This window comes from Carettochelys insculpta, chromosome 2 (genome assembly GCF_033958435.1).
Source record: "Carettochelys insculpta isolate YL-2023 chromosome 2, ASM3395843v1, whole genome shotgun sequence".
NCBI classification, from domain to species: domain Eukaryota; kingdom Metazoa; phylum Chordata; order Testudines; family Carettochelyidae; genus Carettochelys; species Carettochelys insculpta.
The window spans coordinates 210,429,357-210,447,564 of NC_134138.1; the positions used below are offsets into that span (position 1 = coordinate 210,429,357).

An 18,208-nucleotide genomic window follows, 5' to 3' on the forward strand; every position below is an offset into this window, starting at 1 on the left:
TCCTGGCCAAAATGGGACAGATGGTCACTTTAGCTGCAGGCAGTGGATTCCCTGTAAGGGCTGCAGCAGTGCTGGGGAGAGATGCTCCCTGGCTGCAGCAGACAGTAACACTCCCAGTCTTCCCCCCAGCAGCGGGGAGTCGGGAGCCAGGTGGTGGCTGTGCTGGTCCAGCTCTGGCTTCCCCAAGACATGGGGAGCTGGATCTGGGCCAGCAGTGCCAGTGCGTTCCCAGCTCCCCACAGCTTGGGAGCTGTGAGCCAGGCAGCAGCCAGGTGGCTCAGGCTATGGATCCCCCACGGAGTGGGGCGCCAGGCAGCATCTGTGCCGCTGGGGGTCCAGCTCCCCCAAGCAGTGGAGAGCCAAGAGGCAGCTGTGCTGGTCCGGCTCCGGCTTCCCCAAGCCACAGGGAGCAGGATCCGGGTCAGCCGTGCCGGTGGTCCTCCTGGTTCACCCCAGGCATGGGGAGGTGGGAACCTGGCAGAAGACATGCTGGTCAGGCTCCAGCTCCCCATGGCTCAGGGAGCCAGCAAACACAGGGGAATTAGCCCTTTTTAGAAATAAATCGGGATGCCTTCCCGGCATCCAAAATACTGCGCTGTCCCGGCCAATATGGGACGGATGTCACCCTAAAGGACTTAAATGAACCCGCTATCCAGCATATGGCTAGTATAGGGACAGTTACAACGAGTGATACAGTTCATTTAGGACCCAAATGCATGCTGGTTCACCTTTCTAGTCACACTGAGTGGGGCCTTACACTCTGAACCTACTCCCTTACAGTCAGACCTCTGAGCTCCTGCAGAGCCCTGTTAACGTACAGCTCTGTAACAGGATTACCTTTTGAAGCATTAACATCTCAAAAGAGAGAGATGAATCTATCAAAGAATCAAAACCGCAGCATGGACTGTAAGTGTCTGTTACGATGGCAGAGGGCCCGATGGATTCAAAACCCCCGGCATTCTACTGCTGGGAGACTATGGACATGTCAAGTAACTCTGTGCCACAGTTTGTAAATTTTTAAAAGGTGAATAATAATAATATGTCTTTATAAATTTAATATCTACTAATAACATTGCTATATAAAAGTTACACATTATTAATTATTATTTTCTTAGCAACAACATATATGTGAAGTGAGCTGTAGAGGTCTGCCCACATGGAGCTTAATTTTGGGTAAGGGCCTTTTTCACAAATGGTCCCATGTATTCCATGCTACAATTCATGTGCCGATGTACTACCACCTTAAGCTACTACCGCGGTGAATAGCGGGATCAGGTCCTATGTCATTCTTACGAACTGCACACCTCTCAAATAAATGGGACAGCCAAATTCAGCTTAGCCCAAGAGAAACCTTTTCTGAAAATGATATTGGAGCATTTTCAGAGTAATCAAGAGTGGGAAGTAGCAAAAATCTCATAAGGGAGCCTGTTCTGAAGAGATTTACAGCCCAGTTATTCACAATCATATCAGTTTGGATACCTTGGGTAAAAATACATGTTTTAGGTGCACTAACTGTTGAGATTTCCCCAACACTCCTTGACCTCATGTTTTGCAGCATAAGTTTAATTTTGCCATTCTATTTGCCCTTTAAGTTTACTGAGTGAACATTATACAATTATCTTTGCTAAAGCAGATACAATGAGCCAGAATTTTTCTATCTGATAGGTCCAGAAAAGTCAAGAATATAAAATGTAAAGTCCTGTCTCTCACAATTACAATGACCTCCTATATAGAAGTCTGATGAGCAAACTGTACAGAAGTCTGATACGAGCCCACCTTACATGCTAATGAGAATGAACTTCATGTAAAGTGAACTTTCTATGTCTATCATTTGGGTTGAGTAAATATTCAAGATTCACTTTAAAATGAATATGACTGGAACACTCAAATCCAGAATTGGGATGCTACGACACCTAAGAATTTAGGTAAAGAAAATTGATGTTTGTGAGATACACACATAACAGGTGTTTTCAGCACCCAAATGCAGGATCCAATTTAAGGACCTGAGTCAACATCTATTGACATCAGAGAGGATGGTTTTTTTATTGTTTTAAAAGCCCTTGACACTTATTTTTCAAAGTTACACATGTCATATTTCAAATCAGAATCATACCTGAGACAGTGTAGACTTGTTTGATAATCTTGATATTACCTGTAGAAGGGTGAAAAAAAAAGTAGTAGCAAATAAATAAATCTATGCAGTTTTGGCTTCCAAAGGCAATTTTATAAGATGGAACATTAAAGAACTCTCATAATAAAACTAATGTATATTCCCCAAAATAAATTCTAGATGCTACGGATGAATCATCCTCAAAACAGGCTCTGTCATGACCACGTGATCTATCAGAAAATGTACCTTTTATTTCAAAGAAATAGAGAGTTCCTGTAAAATTAACATTTTACAGCAATGTCAAACAAGACAAAGGAGAAGACCTGGCACTGTAAGTGCATGCATGGATCTCTGCACAGGGAGGCCCAATGGCTTTGATAGGGTTTCATATAGAATCATAGAACACTAGAACTGCAAGGGTCCTCAAGAGGTCATCGAGTCCAGTTCCCTGCCCTCTCAGCAGGACCAAGCATTGTCTAGACCATCCCCAGTAGGTAGCTATCTAACCTGCTCCTAAAAATCTCCAGTGGTGGAGATGCCACAACTTCCCTAGGTAATTTATTTCAGTGTTTAACCACCCTGACAGTTAGGAAGTTTTTTCTAATGTTTAACCTTGACCTCTCTCGCTGCAGTTTAAGCCCATTGCTCCTTGTCCTATCCTCAGAGGACAATTTTCTCCCTTCTTTTTGTAACCCTCTTTAAGGTACTTGAAAACCACTCTCTTGTCCCCTCTAAGTCTTCTCTTTTCTAAACTAAACAAGCCCAGTTCTTTCAGTCTTCCCTCACAGCTCATGCTCTCCAGACCTTTAATCATTCTTGTTGCTCTTCTCTGGACCTTCTCTACATCTTTCTTTAAATGTGGTGCCCACAACCGGACACAGTCCTCCAACTGAGGCGTAATCAGTGCAGAGTGGAGCAGAATGACTTCTCGTATCTTGCTCACTACACTCCTGTTATTGCACAGAGATTCTTGTTTGCATTTTTTGCAACAGCATCACACTGTTGACTCATATTTAGCTTGTGGTTCACTGTGACCCCTAAATCCCTCTCTGCAGTACTTCTTCCTAGACAATCATTTCCCATTCTGTGTCTGTGGCCACACTAGCCCCTATGGTAATGTGGCACTTCAGGATATGCTAATGAGGTGCTTCCATGAATATGCAGCACCTCATTAGCATAATGGTGGCCACGCATGCTCTGAAGCTGCTGGTTTCGAAACACACCTGCCCTTGCAGCTGGGGGCCTTTTGAAACAGACCCCTGATTTTGAATTCTCCTTATTTCCAAAACCAGCTGGAAATAAGGGGCTTTCAAAATCAGTGGGTCATTTTGAAGGCCCTCAGCTACATGGGCTACGTGCATTTCAAAACTCGCAGTTTCAAAGTGTATGCAGCTGCCATTGTGCTAATGAGGCATTGCAGATTCATGGATGTGCCTCATTAGGATATACCAAAATGCCACATTACCATAGCCCCTCCGAAAGGCCACAGCCGTTATATCTCTAGCTAGTTTAAACTTGTTTTGTGCCTTGGCCTTTCTAATGTTACCCTTGCATACATGTAATATTTGCTTATATTCATCTTTTGTAGTTTCTCCTAATTTCCACATTTTCTATGACTCCTTTTTGATTTTGAGATCCTCCAAGGTCTCCTGGCTAAGCCAAAGCAGTCTTTTACCATACTTTCCATCTTCCTGTGCAGTGATATAGCTTGCTTTTGGGCGCTTAATAACGTCCTTTTGAAAAACTGCCAACTCTCGTCAGTTGTTTTTTCTCTCCGGCTTACTTCCCATGAGACCTTACCTACCAGCTCTCGGCGTTTACCAGAATTTGCTTTCCTGAAATCCATTGTCTCTATTGCACTGTTCATTCTAGGGTCAGTCCTTAGAACAGTGACAGGCAGGCTAACAATTCCGAAAAATGGATTCCTACAGTTAGGCTCCCACAGAAAGTCAAACTAGCATCCGTGTGTTTAAACATCTCCCCTTTAGGCTCCAAAATATGTGGCATGATTTTCAAAATGGCTGACTACCCAGTATCTCCATTTAAATCAGAGGGATGCGTACCATTCTGAAAACTATACACTATTCTATACTGTTTATATAGACGTCTACATACAAACTATGGATAAGATTTTAAAAGCTTAAGGGCCAGACTTGCAAAGGTATTTGCAGGTATAAAAATGAAGCTAGGAGCCTACTAGGTTTTACAAAATGCCTAAGTGAGGCAGTCATCTAAGTCCCATTCACTTTTAACCTTTATAAATCTAGCCCTCAACCTCAGATACTCAAAATTATTTTACACCAATGGGATTTAAGTACCTAAATAACTCAGTGAATCTGGGCCAAATCAGAATTAAAGTAGGAATTTAGGAGCTTAAGTCACATTGAAAGCCAAGGGATCTTATGAGCCTAAGTAAATTAAGTGCTTTTGAATATTTTACTATAGCAGGTAAATTTTAGTAACCCAGTTTTGAGAATCTTGGTTCTGTTTTGTCTTTATATCAGAGCTTTTGCAGTTTATAGTTTGATAATTACTCATAAAAATGAAACAGCGAATGACTCCCAGGAGGTGTGTGGGTTACAAACTTCCCCTAACTGAGGAAGCACATCCTGTGCTTCAGCAACCCAGTCGAAACAGGCATTATTATTGCCACACAATAATGTGCCCTTCCCCAGTTTAATTTTGTCTGAGCAGTACACCGCATCTGTCTGACCGCCAACGTGTGGATTAATCAGACACATTACTTACATAAACTTAGCAATAATTCTCAGTACACTGAAAAGCAGAACCACCAGAATAATTAAAGTGTGTAAATAAAGCAAAAATATGGCCCTGTTTTTCCTATGTCAGCTAGAGGAAAATGTCAAGCAGTGCTAACTAGAGCCACAATATGCTCAGACGTTAACCCTCTCTCATCTGAGATAGTAATGAGTGTTACCTGAAGGAACTCAGCATTTGGACCATAGATAGATTGGAGCAATACAGGCATTCAGTGTGCCAAATACTAAACAGGGTGACTTTAATGTGATACTGAAGTCCTGACTTGCATGCACACCTATACCCAGATGCTCATGGTATTAATTAGATCCATTTAATATTGGTGTTATATAGTGCCTGGCACTTTGGACTCTCTATACTGCTGGATAAGTGTTAAATATATATTCATATAATATTAATACCTATGATCCAGCCACATGAATTAGCAGTTTAACAAACAGACATATGAAAATAACAACTTGCCAGACAGAATCCTGCCTGGGTTTTACCACGAATGAAGGGTTTGAGCGCACGCATATGCATTGTTACCTAGTTAAATCTTTCTCCTCTTTTGAATTTTCTGCCCTGCATATAAAGATGAGTTATATGTGCAACCTTGAAAATCAGGAAAAGAAAATGCTGAATGGAATGGCTTTAGATTTTATGTGTGCTTTCCTATAGCCCGGCTGGAACTCAACAGCAATTCCTCTGCAGGGACTCCACCAGTCTGCCAGGGATTAATGCAGTGCCAGAAATGAGAGCATTGTGCCTTCCTTTTCCACCATGCTCACTCTACCCTGCTGGTGCACAGCTAAAGTGATGCTGCCTGAGGCAGGAGGCAGCAGCAGCAGCCAGCTGCCTCTGGGCACTGCTAACAGGAAAAGGAAAATCATAGTGGGGGGGGCGGGGGGGAAATCAGGAGGTATACGAAGGTACAGGCTGGGGAAAAATAGCTCAAGGGAGGGAACCGTCCCCCATCTGCACCTTGCATTAGTTCTCCTTATACAGCTTGTTCCTTCTTTTGCTCCTGGACCCACAGGTGGGCTCTTTGTTTGAATCAATCAGCACAGTTGGATAGGTTATATGCCAAGAAGCAAGTTTCTTCCTTTCACTGAAACGTGCCACTGTAAAGGCCTTTATAAATGAATATCTCTAGTATTCTAGAACTTCATTTATAGCTGACAAACATAAATATTGTGTCCACTTCACAGAAAGGTGGGGCCTGTGCTCATTTGCTTTCACAGAAATGATGCTCAATGGTAAAGATTTTTGTGACCCTTGCACTAAACTAAAGGCTGTGAAAATAGGCAGCATTCTCAGACGAGGCATTCTAAGTCTCTTATGCTTCCATTGAGACTCTGTCCCCTCCAAAATATAATTCTCAGCAAGAAAAAAAGAACAGAAATATATAAGGGCATACACAAAGCCTATCGAGAGCAGGAAATTCAAAAACTACAGTATCCACATAAGAGGGTTTCACCTTCCTGCATCTGACTGCATAAACTTTAGTATCGGAGGAAATAATTCTTAGAGAACCCAGTGAACTGTCTTAGTTTCCATTCTACAACATTTTTTGTTGTTTTTAGGATAATACGCAGACTGCCGTAAAGTATTGTGTAGTTTGCATGAAAAGGAGGAGGATGCACAATTGTACACACCAAACGCTATGTTATAAAGAGAAGTACAACTATGTTAATGGTGCACAAAACATTTTGAAAACAATATTTAACATATATTTCACAACTATATGCTTTAGGGAAATGTCACTCCTATTAATGTGAATCATGCAAAGGACCCTCAAAGGACCGGATTCAGATTCCAAAAGCAGTATATGTATCTTTCCTTGGCTATGTCTACACTAGCCCCAAACTTTGTTCGAAGTTTACTAATGAAGTGCTGAAATACATATTCAGCACCTCATTAGCATGCGGGCGGCTTGCTGCCGCGTGGCTCGTCCAGACGGGGCTCCTTTTCGAAAGGACCCCGCGTACTTCGAAGTCCCCTTATTCCCATCTGCTCATAAGAATAAGGGGACTTCGAAGTAGGTGGTGTCCTTTCGAAAAGGAGCCCCGTCTGAACAAGCCGCATCAATTTCGAAGTGCCGTGGCCGTCCGCATGCTAATGAGGCGCTGAATATGTATTTCAGCGCTTCATTAGTAAACTTCGAAATGGCCATTTGCATAGCCATTTCGAATTTTGGGGCTAGTGTAGACACGGCCCTTATCTTGTAAAACCTTGTACACAACACAGTAACTGACTTCACATGATAGCAATGGTGATAGTCTACGTGCCAAGATTAGAACTGAGCCCATAGCCTCACTCTGATGTTATTCTCCTAGGGCTGGTTAGTATCTTAATGTATAAATTTTGGAATTTGGTACAGAGAGTGCAATGGTTATATTATCTTCTGCCTATGTTTACTGTAATTAAAGCTGAGATTTTGTCACTAACTTTTTAATAACTGACTGGCCATGGAAAATAAGCAATAGTTCAAAGAAGCCCAAGTCCTGCCACTTGGGGCCTGACAGCCCAAGCCCCTCCATCCAGGGCTGATGTCACAAAGGTCACCAAAAAATCACAGAATCTATGGCCACTATGACAAACTTGTATTCTTAATTATAATGTCAAGAATGCTACTTCCACCTCAGGAAAAAAGCTGATTGTTCAATCCACCAGGTCAGACCAGATGTTTTAACCAAGTGGAGATGATTGTCTTTTTTTTTTCTGGACTGAGGTTATAAAATGGTAACTCCCACCCTCCAGTGGTATAGATAACTGGTAGCTTGTCTACGGGGATTTTCAGGAATAAATAAGGGAAAATACATAATCTCTTCAAGAAGGATTGAAATTATATTTTGGAGAAAGAATGAATGTAAAGATACAGACACTGTTCAAATTTGAGGGATAATCAAATAAACAACAAAATATGTAGATTAGCATTGGCTGGGCTTGAAAGAGGTTGAATGCTTATGTTGTCCTGCTCCAGCTAAGAAGGTTCAATATTCTTCATAGCAGGGCTTGAATCAGAGTTTAGAAGTAAAGCATGCCTACAGATTTACCAAGGTCTTTGTAAGTCTAGTTTCCTACAATATTTTAATAATGTTTTGCATATTAGAGAACAAAAGGCTAAATCACTATGTCAGAAAAGGATTTGGAAACACAAACTGGAATATTAATATGCTTAGTTAGTACGAAGAAGTACATAAAACCGTTTAGGAGGTTGGCAATATGTAAAAATATAGATCAAATGCCATATGCTCACTTCGTAGGGATTTTATTGTCTGGTAATGGAAAATATATGAGCACATAACAAGGGATTATCATACCGCTGAAAAGCTTAATGCCTCACACATGTTCATCCCCTCAGTTTTCCTTAATCAGGAAGGTCCTCTGTGAAATAAAATAAATCCCTTGAATCACAGCTCATTGACAGAAATACATGCTACAGGAGGTCTTAGGTTAGCTATCATTGCTACTGTAACTACATTCTGTAATTTAAAAGGCTATTTTCAGTGGCATTTGGAAGTGTTTTCTGTCCCAGTGTCTTCTGCATTTTAATTTTTAGGTTCATCAGCTCTCTCTCACTCTTGCAGCCTTCTTACCCTCTTTCCTCTTTTACACTGCTTCTGGTTGAATGGAGAATAAATAAGTTCTCCAGAAGCTGATGTTTCCAGCACTCTCTGGGTTTGCGCAGTATTCTATGTAAGCCTCAAGAGCTGAGTGTATAATCTATATTGTGTACCTCTCATGCTAGGAGTTTAGCTTCTGATTGTGAAGTGTCCATGAGTAATATATAACTCTCTCCCATTAATTCATTATTCAAAAATAATCCTAGAATAACTCTGACAAATATCCTGAAACTATTGATTTTTGTGTGATTATTTAAAATGTGAGTCATCACAGTTTTTATTTGCCATGTAGGTCACAGGGTTTCTTTTTATCTGACTGGGTGGACATAATACTTAGTTTAAGTTTCTGGTGTCAACACTCACATTTAAAAGTTGGCAATTCACTTTGCATAAATATTCTCTAATGTGAAAACTAGCGAAAAAAGGCTAAATTCAAGGAATAAATTATTAATAATGAACAAGTCACGCTTTTTCCACTTAGATTGTACTCTTTGACACTGAACCTGTAGTGTTTCTGCTTATAAGGTAGAAATACATGAACTACAATAATGGCCAATAAAGGGAGCTAAGATAGTTTTTTAATTCTGTGTCTCTGTGCAATCTTTAATACAAACACACAAAACACTATTCTTGAGCAATATTCTGCCACTCTGAAGTCATAAATTAAGAAAAACACTTTCTATTTAAGTATTAAATCCTCTTCCAGTGAAAAGAATACCACCAGAAAGAGGGAGTCAGTGAATCACAGAACCCTGAGACTGGGAAGAACCTTGAGCGGTCATCAAGTCCAGTTTCCTGCGCACTTGGCAGGACCATGCACCATCTAAACCATCCCTGACAGGTATTTGTTTAACCTGCTCTTAAAAATCTCCAGTGATGCAGATCCACAACCTCCCTAAGCCACCTAGTGCTTAACCACCCTGACATGAAGCTTTTCTAAATGTTCTGCATAAGCTTCCCTCGGTGAAATTTAAACCAATTGCTTCTTGTTCTAGCTTCAGAAGTTGAGGAGAATAATTTTCTCTCTCTTCCTTGTAGAAATCTTGTAGGTTCTTGAAAACTGTTATTATGACCCTCTCAGTCTTCTCTTTCTCAGGCTAAACAATCCCAATTCTTTCAATCTTCCCTCATGGGCCGTGTTTTCTAGACCTTTAATCATTTTTGTTGCTCTTCTCTGGACTTTTTCCAATTTATTCACATCTTTTCTGAAATGAAGTGCCCAGAACTGGACACAATACTCCAGCTGAGGCCTAATCAGCACAGAGTAGACTGGAAGAATTACTTCTCAAGTTTTGCCTTCAACACTTCTGTTAGTATATCCCAGAATGACGTTTGCTTTATTGGCAACAGCTTCACACTGCTGACTCATTTTTAGCTTGTGGTCTACTATGACCCCTACATCCCTTTCTGAAGTACTCCTTCCTAGATAGTCACTTCCTATTTTGTATGTGTGCAACTGATTGCTCCTTCCTCGGGGGAGTACTTTGCACTTGTTCTTATTGGATATCATCCTGTTTACCTCAGACCATTTCTCAGTTTGTCTAGATCATTTGAATTCTAATCCTGTTCTCCAAGCACTTGCAACCCCTCCCTACTTGGTCTGATCCACAAATGTTACAAGTGTACTCTCCATGTTGTTATTTCAACCATTGATAAAGACATAGAACAGAACCAGTTCCAGAACTGATCCCTGCAGAACCCCACTGTCAATCTGAGCTAGAAGAAGCAATTGTTAAAAGAGATGGGAATAGACATTTGCATCTACAGTATGTTATTCTATCGGGTAATTCTGTAGTGTCCAAGTTATTGCAGATAAAAGATATATTGGGAAGAATATTTTGGATAACTTTCGTATTTGGATATAGTAATTGAGGCAAGGACATTTTAATGAGGATTTAAGGTGTGTTTGTGAATGTTACAGCCATCACTGATAGCCTTAAGAACAATAACATTCCAAAGCCCTTGTCCTGTAAACATTTGTGTATGTTCTTAACTTTCCTGAGGTGAGTACAGTGAAATATGTGAATAAGCATTTCCCATTCTGGGGCCCTGCAGAGGAAGAAAGCTCATAACTAGGGCCCTGCTAAATTTATGGTAATGAAAAACATTATGGATTGTGAAACCTAGCCTTATGTATGGCTTTGTCCTATACTATACAGATTTCACATGGGAGACTAGTGTTTCTCAAACTGAGGGTCCAGATTCAAAAAAGGGTATGTTGTGTGTGGGTGGTGGGGGGAGAGTCAGAATTTTAATTTAAGGGGATGCAGTATTGCCACAATTATTTCTGTGATTCCTTCAGAGCTGGGTGGCTGGACAACCATGCTCTTGGCTAGGTGCCTAGCTCCATAGTTAATGCCCTCCCATTCCTTTTTGGGTTAAGATCCCAATAGTTACAACATTGTGAAACTTCAGGTTTAAATAGCTGAAATCATGAAATGTGTGATATTTAAAATTTTCTGACCATGAACATGTACCAAAATCTATTGTGAATTGGGTAGGTTCCTACTTGTAAAAAGCATTCAGTTCCTATACAAACACCTTTGGAAATTTACAGATGAGATCACCACTCCTGCTCCACCTTACTCACGCCACAGAAAAAGGGATCTAAAAGCATCCCTCCTCCTCTGGGCAGGATCCCTGTGCTGTAGGAGCTATAGCAGTCAGCTGCAAGGTGGTTGTTTGAAGACCCTCTCACTATGGTTGCCAATTTCAGGTCAGCATATTCCTGAAGGTTTAGTCTCTTGGCATAATTGTTGAAGATTAATCTTTGACTCCAGGACAATCCTGGAGGGTTGGTGGATCTACTTACACACCCTGATAAACATGGGTCAGACAAAGGATAGTTTTGTGTCCCCCTGTGTGTGAGGGGCAGGGCTGTTACACACAAGACTGCAGCTATTCCAGGAAGTGTTGCAGCCCAAAGGGCAGACCAGAGAGACTGCGATAGTTTAGATAGACTGTTAGGTCTATTTGTGAAGCTGGAGGCATCCTCAGCTCCCAAACAAGCCCAGGATCAGGAAGGTACAAAGATAGCTTAAAGCTGCTTTAGTGAATGTGGCATGTCTATGTATTAATCTAGGAATGCTGATATGCAATTTGAGAATACTGAAGGCAACTTGGTCAGTGAGGCCAAGTTACTATCTCTGCTCCATGGATTTATTATACTTTCTTGTATAAGTGTATGATTTAGCTTAGTAAGGAGTTTTTTTTTCAGGAAAGCATCACAAGGATCTTGATAAACAACCTCTCCACCAACATGTTTTGAGAGGGGCACATGGGAGCAAATACAGAAAGCCCCAGCCTAAAATTGCACAGCTGTTCTGCTACTGCTGGGAATGCAGGGATAAAAGGGACACAATACATGAAAGGGCTCCCTGAAAAGAGTGGTGTGAGGAGAGTCGTCAGTGAACTGTGATACAGACACAGAGACAGGTCCTAGAGAAAGGAAATTTGGGCCTGCCTTGACTTCCAAAGTTTGGCTAGCTTTAGGAAGAGGTAGCGTGTGTATCGTCCATTTTTTTATTTTAAGATGTTTTCTCTGAAATGCTTCTGTTATACATAAATAACACTTTTCTTTGAGAAGTGGGTCACTGCTCCTGGAGGGCACAGAAATGCAGGCCTGCTGAGGGAATTATGTTTACAAAATGGGGTAACAGCCCAATGCCTGGTCTGAAAGTGGGAGAATTATGTGATTCTACGTGAGACTAGAGACTAAGACCTGAGAGGCAAGTACACTTGACATGACTGTAGCACAGGCCTGGCTTGACAGGAATAATTAATACATGGAGGGAAGCCTCATTTTCTGGAAGATAGAATTAGACATAGAGACAAATCACCAGGCTGAAGACAGGATATTTGTTTTTAATAAGACAAGTAAGTAGATCAGTGGGCTAAGAAGACAGAATATGCGTGCGAACTAAGGAAAGAGAGAGAAGACACAGGGAATTGTTCACTATGAACTAGATAACGAGGGTCAAAATAAGTTACGAACGTAGAGATATGGTAAAGAGGCAATCAGACCATGGACAATATACAGAGAGTACATGCAAAGCAACCAAGCCATTCAAATGTGTTTTGCAATGTATAGTAAATCCAATCAGATATATAATGTATAAGAAGGGAGAAGGTTTCTGTGTAACTCTAGAGTGATGATTTACCTTGCCATCCACCCATGCTTTCTTTGAGTCTGATCTATGAAGTGTAGCACTGCTCTATGCCAAATAAAGATGACTGAGTGACAAAAGCTAGAGATGAACTGAGTTCTTGGGAAGCCAAGTGGAAAGAAGTCTCAGAGGGAATCCCAACAAAGATCAGAAGGGGTCAGGTGTACCATTAGCACTAAAAAACATGATGTGAAACAATATACATGCAGGGCTAAACTTTCAGCTCGGTGTGATGTAAAGATGTAACCATGCAATGAAAGGAGCAAAATGATAAGCAACAGAATGATGAATCTTGCAGCTGCTCTTCAATGAATAGGATTGGCAACAGCCTAGTGAAAGTTGGAGAAATGCTATCTCTCCTGTCCCCTGTTTGAGGCAGGAATGGGTGTTATGATCTGTATTAATGGAAGCTCTGCACTCTGGCAGAGTTCAGCCCTTAGTTTTTAAACAGTTATGTGTTTACACATTTGAAAACAACAACAACAAAACACTTCTATCAAATTTACAAATACTCAAAAATACTAAATTTGCCAGAAGCTTTTTATTCCTTTAGATTAAACACAAAAATGACTGTGGTCCAAAATTCTTTAGCCTTTTAAAATCCCTCACTCCTATAAAGGTGTGGAAATAAAAAACTTTTAAAAATCTATATGGGCCTTCTACCAGACCTGAGTTTTGTTATTTTCTGGGTCCCACACCATGAACTGTTTGATTTTTGTGGGCTTATAGCATTTCATTGTCTCCAGATTATGTCTGGTCCTACATACACTGCAATTCATATCTGCCTTAGGACTTCTGCTGATTCAGTGGAATGGCACTTACCTTACTCTTTACTATCAAGTGGCTGGAGTGCCTGTTAATTTTGCCTTAAATAAACAGGAAACAGGGAAGAGTTTGGGAACAGACACTGAGGCGCTTCTACACTTGTCCCTTCCTGTTGGAGGTGTCATGGTAATGAGCAACTCAAAGCAGGCTAATGAGGTGCTAACATTTATATTCAGCATGTCATTAGCATAATGGTGGCCATGCACATTTCAAAGTGCAGACTTTGAATTGCAGCTTGACAGTGTAGATGAGGGCAACTGCGAAATAAGCCCCCCACTTCCACATTCCCTCACTCCCACAGAACTAGATCAGAGTAAGGGAATGTGGAAGTGGGGTGCTTACTTCAAAGCTACCCCCATCTACACTGGCACTCTGCAATTCAAAGTCCGCACTTTGAAATTCACGCTGCTGCCATTATGTTAATGGTTGCTGAATATGAACATTAGCGCCTCATTAGCCTGCTTGAAATTGCCTCACCGCCATGCCACCTCTGACAGGAGGGGTTCAGTGTAGGAGCAGCCTAAGCTTATCTTGCCTATCACTTTATGAGATCAGGATAAAAACACTGATGCGTACAGCTCAGTAAAGACTGAATGCAAAGGCAAGATAAATATGATTCAAACAGGAGCCACTATAATACTATTAGTGTTGGCAATGCCCCAGATGAGTAATTTCATGACATAACACTTATTCAGAAGGCTTCCAAAGGAAAATGAAAAACAGGGAATGATTCAGCAATTGGTCTTGACTGTATATAATGGATTGCACCAGCTGAACAAGAAGCAGTTTGGTTAATAACTACATCCACTATGTGGCCCTGGACCATTAAAATGAATACCATAGCAAAACATCATAAAAACAGTCCATTCAGAAAGGGACAGCAGAACAGTAAATGATCAGTTGAAAATAACAATCCCTAATTCATAGCAAGTTCCTCACAGTTCCTTTCAGCTATACATACTATAAGGAGACCATGTACTTACTCCCAGTAAAATGCACCCCATCTATACCAGCATTCCATAGCTCTTTTGTAAGGGATAGCTTTTAGGAGGGATATTCTATTACCAAATATTAACCTGAGCAATTAGCACATGCATATCAACATTCATTTTGTAGTTTAAATGGGAAAAGTTCACTCCCTTTGTGTCTTCCCCTCCCTGGCACTTGATTTGGAATCTGGCAAAAAATGCCAGTAGATTTTGCAAAAAATATATTTAGAGGACAGTAAACCCTCAATTTTACAGACACCGATTTAGGTAACAATGGACATACACCAGCCTCACTTCTCCTTCCTCCATTGTTCTTGAAGCCTGCTTAACTAGGGCCCATAAAATCCTAAATTCTCTTTCCACCCCTTCCAAAAAGTACATTAGGATACTTACTGCTGCTGTGGCCTAAAGACGTCACTACCTCCTCTGCTGGAGCTGCCATGTACTCCTCCCACCAGGGGCGCATATGTGGGCAGATGGCACTTGCATATGCATCCCACCACTGGTGGGAGGAGCACGTGACAGCTTCAGTGGTGGTGGTGGCAGCAGCAGCTCCCTCCAGTCATGTGGGATGGGACCCCTTCAGCTGGGGCAGCACCCTTCCAGCCTCGGTGGGGCCCTCACCGCCATGCACAGCAGGACTCCCAGCCACCGTGGGGCTCTCGTTCTCATGTGTGGTAGGGTTTTGCTGCGGTGTGTGGAAGGGCCCCCAACCACGGTGGCAGACTCCTCCAGAGGCAGTAGTTCCAGCGGAGGTGGGTCACAGGCATTTTTTTGGGGGGGAGGGGGCACTCAGGCTGGGGGAGCCTGGTGGGAGTGGGTGGGCAGTAAACCCACTGCTTCAATGGCTTTGGGATTTAACAGACACCCCTCCCCACTATTAGTCCATTACATCGAGGGTTTACTGTACAAGCTTTGTTATCTGTCATCCCTTAGTAACTGCGGATGCCGGCTAATAAAATGTGCTAGTTATTGGAGCTGGGGCTGGCAGCAGCTCTGTTCTGTCCCCCAGCTGGGCTGCGGGCAGACAGACCCACTCTGTGCCCCTTTTCCCTGCTGAGCAGCGAGCAGCTGGCCCTGCTCTGCCCCCTTTCCTTCTGGCCAGGCAGCAGACAACAAGTCCTGCAGCAGCCAGCCCCAGCCTGGCCAGGCAGGCCAATTAACTGAATGTGTCAGTTATCTGAGTGCTGGATAAGTAGGTTTTTACTGTAATTGCCAACAATGGAAGCTTTTACTACAGGTTAGAAAAATAGTCCAGGTATAGTTAATCCTTCTCCAACATGGGGGCTTGGACTCAATGACTTTTCTGTGGTCCTTTCCAGCCTTGCATTTCTAGGGTTCTATTAGAAGAGATTTCTTCTCTTTCATGCCACAACCTACATGTGGCACTCCCAGCCACCCGCTTCCATCAAGTCTCAATATGGGACATTAGTTCAATACTTGCTTGGAGGGAAGAATGGCACAAAGTGAGCATCCAATCCTTTTCTTATATCTACCTTTGCTTGCGGGCTCTAATCACAGCCTTGCTTGTCTGATGACACCACAGTGAAATCATAAATTAAAATATCGCTGTATAACTAGTGTAAAACACCGGCTTGTTACCATTATTAAATTAACCAACCTGTGGACAAATATTTCACTGTTCCAGATAACAGTTTAGCTGAAAATTTGTCTGGTCCCCTCGTACCACCCCCACCCCCAAAAAAAACAACAAAAAATTTTGCATTTCATGAGCTAGAGATGAGATTCTGGTAACACCAAGAACAGGATTTTCCTTTTCCTTCACCTATTCAAAGTCCTTCACAGCAGCTATTATACATGCCCAGAGTGGGTCTGGTAATCTTGATTGCTGTTCTAAACTCACCCTGGGAGAATTTCTTGTAAAAGGAAAGTATCTTTCCAGAGATTCTTCTCTTTCATATGAGAACTCTCTTAGTCCCACACTCTAGTTACAATCACCAACATTTGATTTTCATCTAAAAGCAACAACACAGGTAGCGGTAGAGCTACCTATCCCAGGCCCTGCCCCATCAATGTGCCATAATCCTAAGCATGGGAGAGTTTCTCCAGATGCAAAAAGGCATTTTAGTCTCTTTTTTGGGAAGGGAATGTTCAAACTAATACTCAGCTAAAAAAATTAACAAATTAGAAAATTCTTTATATTATACTACATATTTATTTCTTTAATACATGCCTCATAGCTTGCAGGTGACCAGAGACAGTAAGAAGACCTATTTCTGCAGAGCTAGAATCTTGTCTCTCTCTTCCTCTCCCCTCCCACCCCCCAAAAAAAAAGACAAGACGTGTTAATTGCCCAGCTAACAATAAGCAACTGAAAAAGACACTCTACAGGTGATGGTCCTGTTCTATTTATAGGGCATACTGCATGCCAGTTGTTTAACATATGCATTTCTGGGAGGGTATGCAGTAAAAAAAGAAGAATGCAGAGTCCAAAGCATAGTTTAAAAAAAATAAACTTATTTTCCTTTCTATTGTTTTTTTTCCATTTTCTTTCCACTCTGAGCTCCAGGTCATCCTATGTCATTAGTTGGTGCAGCCTTCTTTGTCATTCCTTGTGGCAACTATTGTAGAATGCATACCTATCAGGTGACAATTGATAATTCCCAGTGTCTTTTTTGTAAAATAAAAAGAGGAGCTGGTACTCAGCTGGCTCCCCACACTCCAGCCCCAGCCAATCTTACAGCTTATAATTCATAAGGTTTCAAAGAAGTTTGAGGTGATTGGAGTAATGGAGACTTGGTGGGATGACTCACATAATTGGTGTACTGTCATGGAAGGGTATAAAGTGTTCAGAAAGGACAGACAGGGGAGAAAAGGAGGAGGAGTTGCGATTTATGTGAGAGAACAGTATGATTGTTCAGGGCTCCAGTAAATGGAGGGAGAAGAGACAGTTGAGTGTCTTTGGGTTAAGCTTAGAATCTGAAGCAACAGAGGCAATGTTGTGTTTGGTGTCTGCTGTAGGCCACCAGAACAGGTAGATGAGATAGATGAAAATTTCTTCAGACAGCTAAGAGAGGCTTCCAAATCACAGGCCCTGGTTCTCATGGGAGACTTTAATCGCCCAGACATTTGTTGGGAGACCAATACAGCAGCACACAGATAATCCAGGAAGTTTTTGGAGAATGTTGGGGATAACTTCCTGGTACAAGTGCTGAAAGAACCAGCTGGGAGCCATGCACAGCTTGACCTGCTTCACACAAACAGGGTTGTAGGAGAAATATAAATGGGTGGCAGTGATCAGGAGATGGCAGAGTTCAGGATTCTCACACAAGATAAAAAAGGTGCGGAGTAAAATATAGACTCTTGATTTCAGAAGAGCAGACTTTGATGGGCAGGATACCCTGGGAAACTGATATGAAGGGGAAAGGGCTACCAGAGAAGTAGCAACATTTTAAAGAGGTCTTATGGAAGGCACAGGAACAAACCATCCCTATTTGCAGTAAGAAAAGCCAACATGGTAGGCAACCAGCTCGGTTTTCAAGGGAAATCCATGGTGAGTTTAAACTAAAAAAGGATGTGTATGGAACTTGAACAGATAAGTAAGATGGAGTATAAAGATATGGCTGGAGAATGCCAGGCAGTTATCAGGAAAGTGAAAGCACAATTGGAACTGCAGCTAGCAAGGAATGTGAAGGGCAACAAGAATGGCTACTACAGTTAAGTTAACAATAAGAGGGTTATCTGGGAGGGTGTGGGGCTCTTACTGGATGA

At 41.8% G+C, this 18,208-nt stretch overlaps 1 protein-coding gene across 1 annotated transcript in view; it reads right to left on the reverse strand.

The window, feature by feature from the left end:
- KCNH8 (potassium voltage-gated channel subfamily H member 8) overlaps positions 1 to 18,208 on the reverse strand; it is a 428,672-nt gene that overhangs the window by 27,101 nt on the left and 383,363 nt on the right. Inside the window, exon 12 of the mRNA XM_074986135.1 lies at positions 2,114 to 2,152. Coding sequence (XP_074842236.1) covers positions 2,114 to 2,152 — 39 coding nt within the window. The remainder of the gene's footprint in view (positions 1 to 2,113; positions 2,153 to 18,208) is intronic.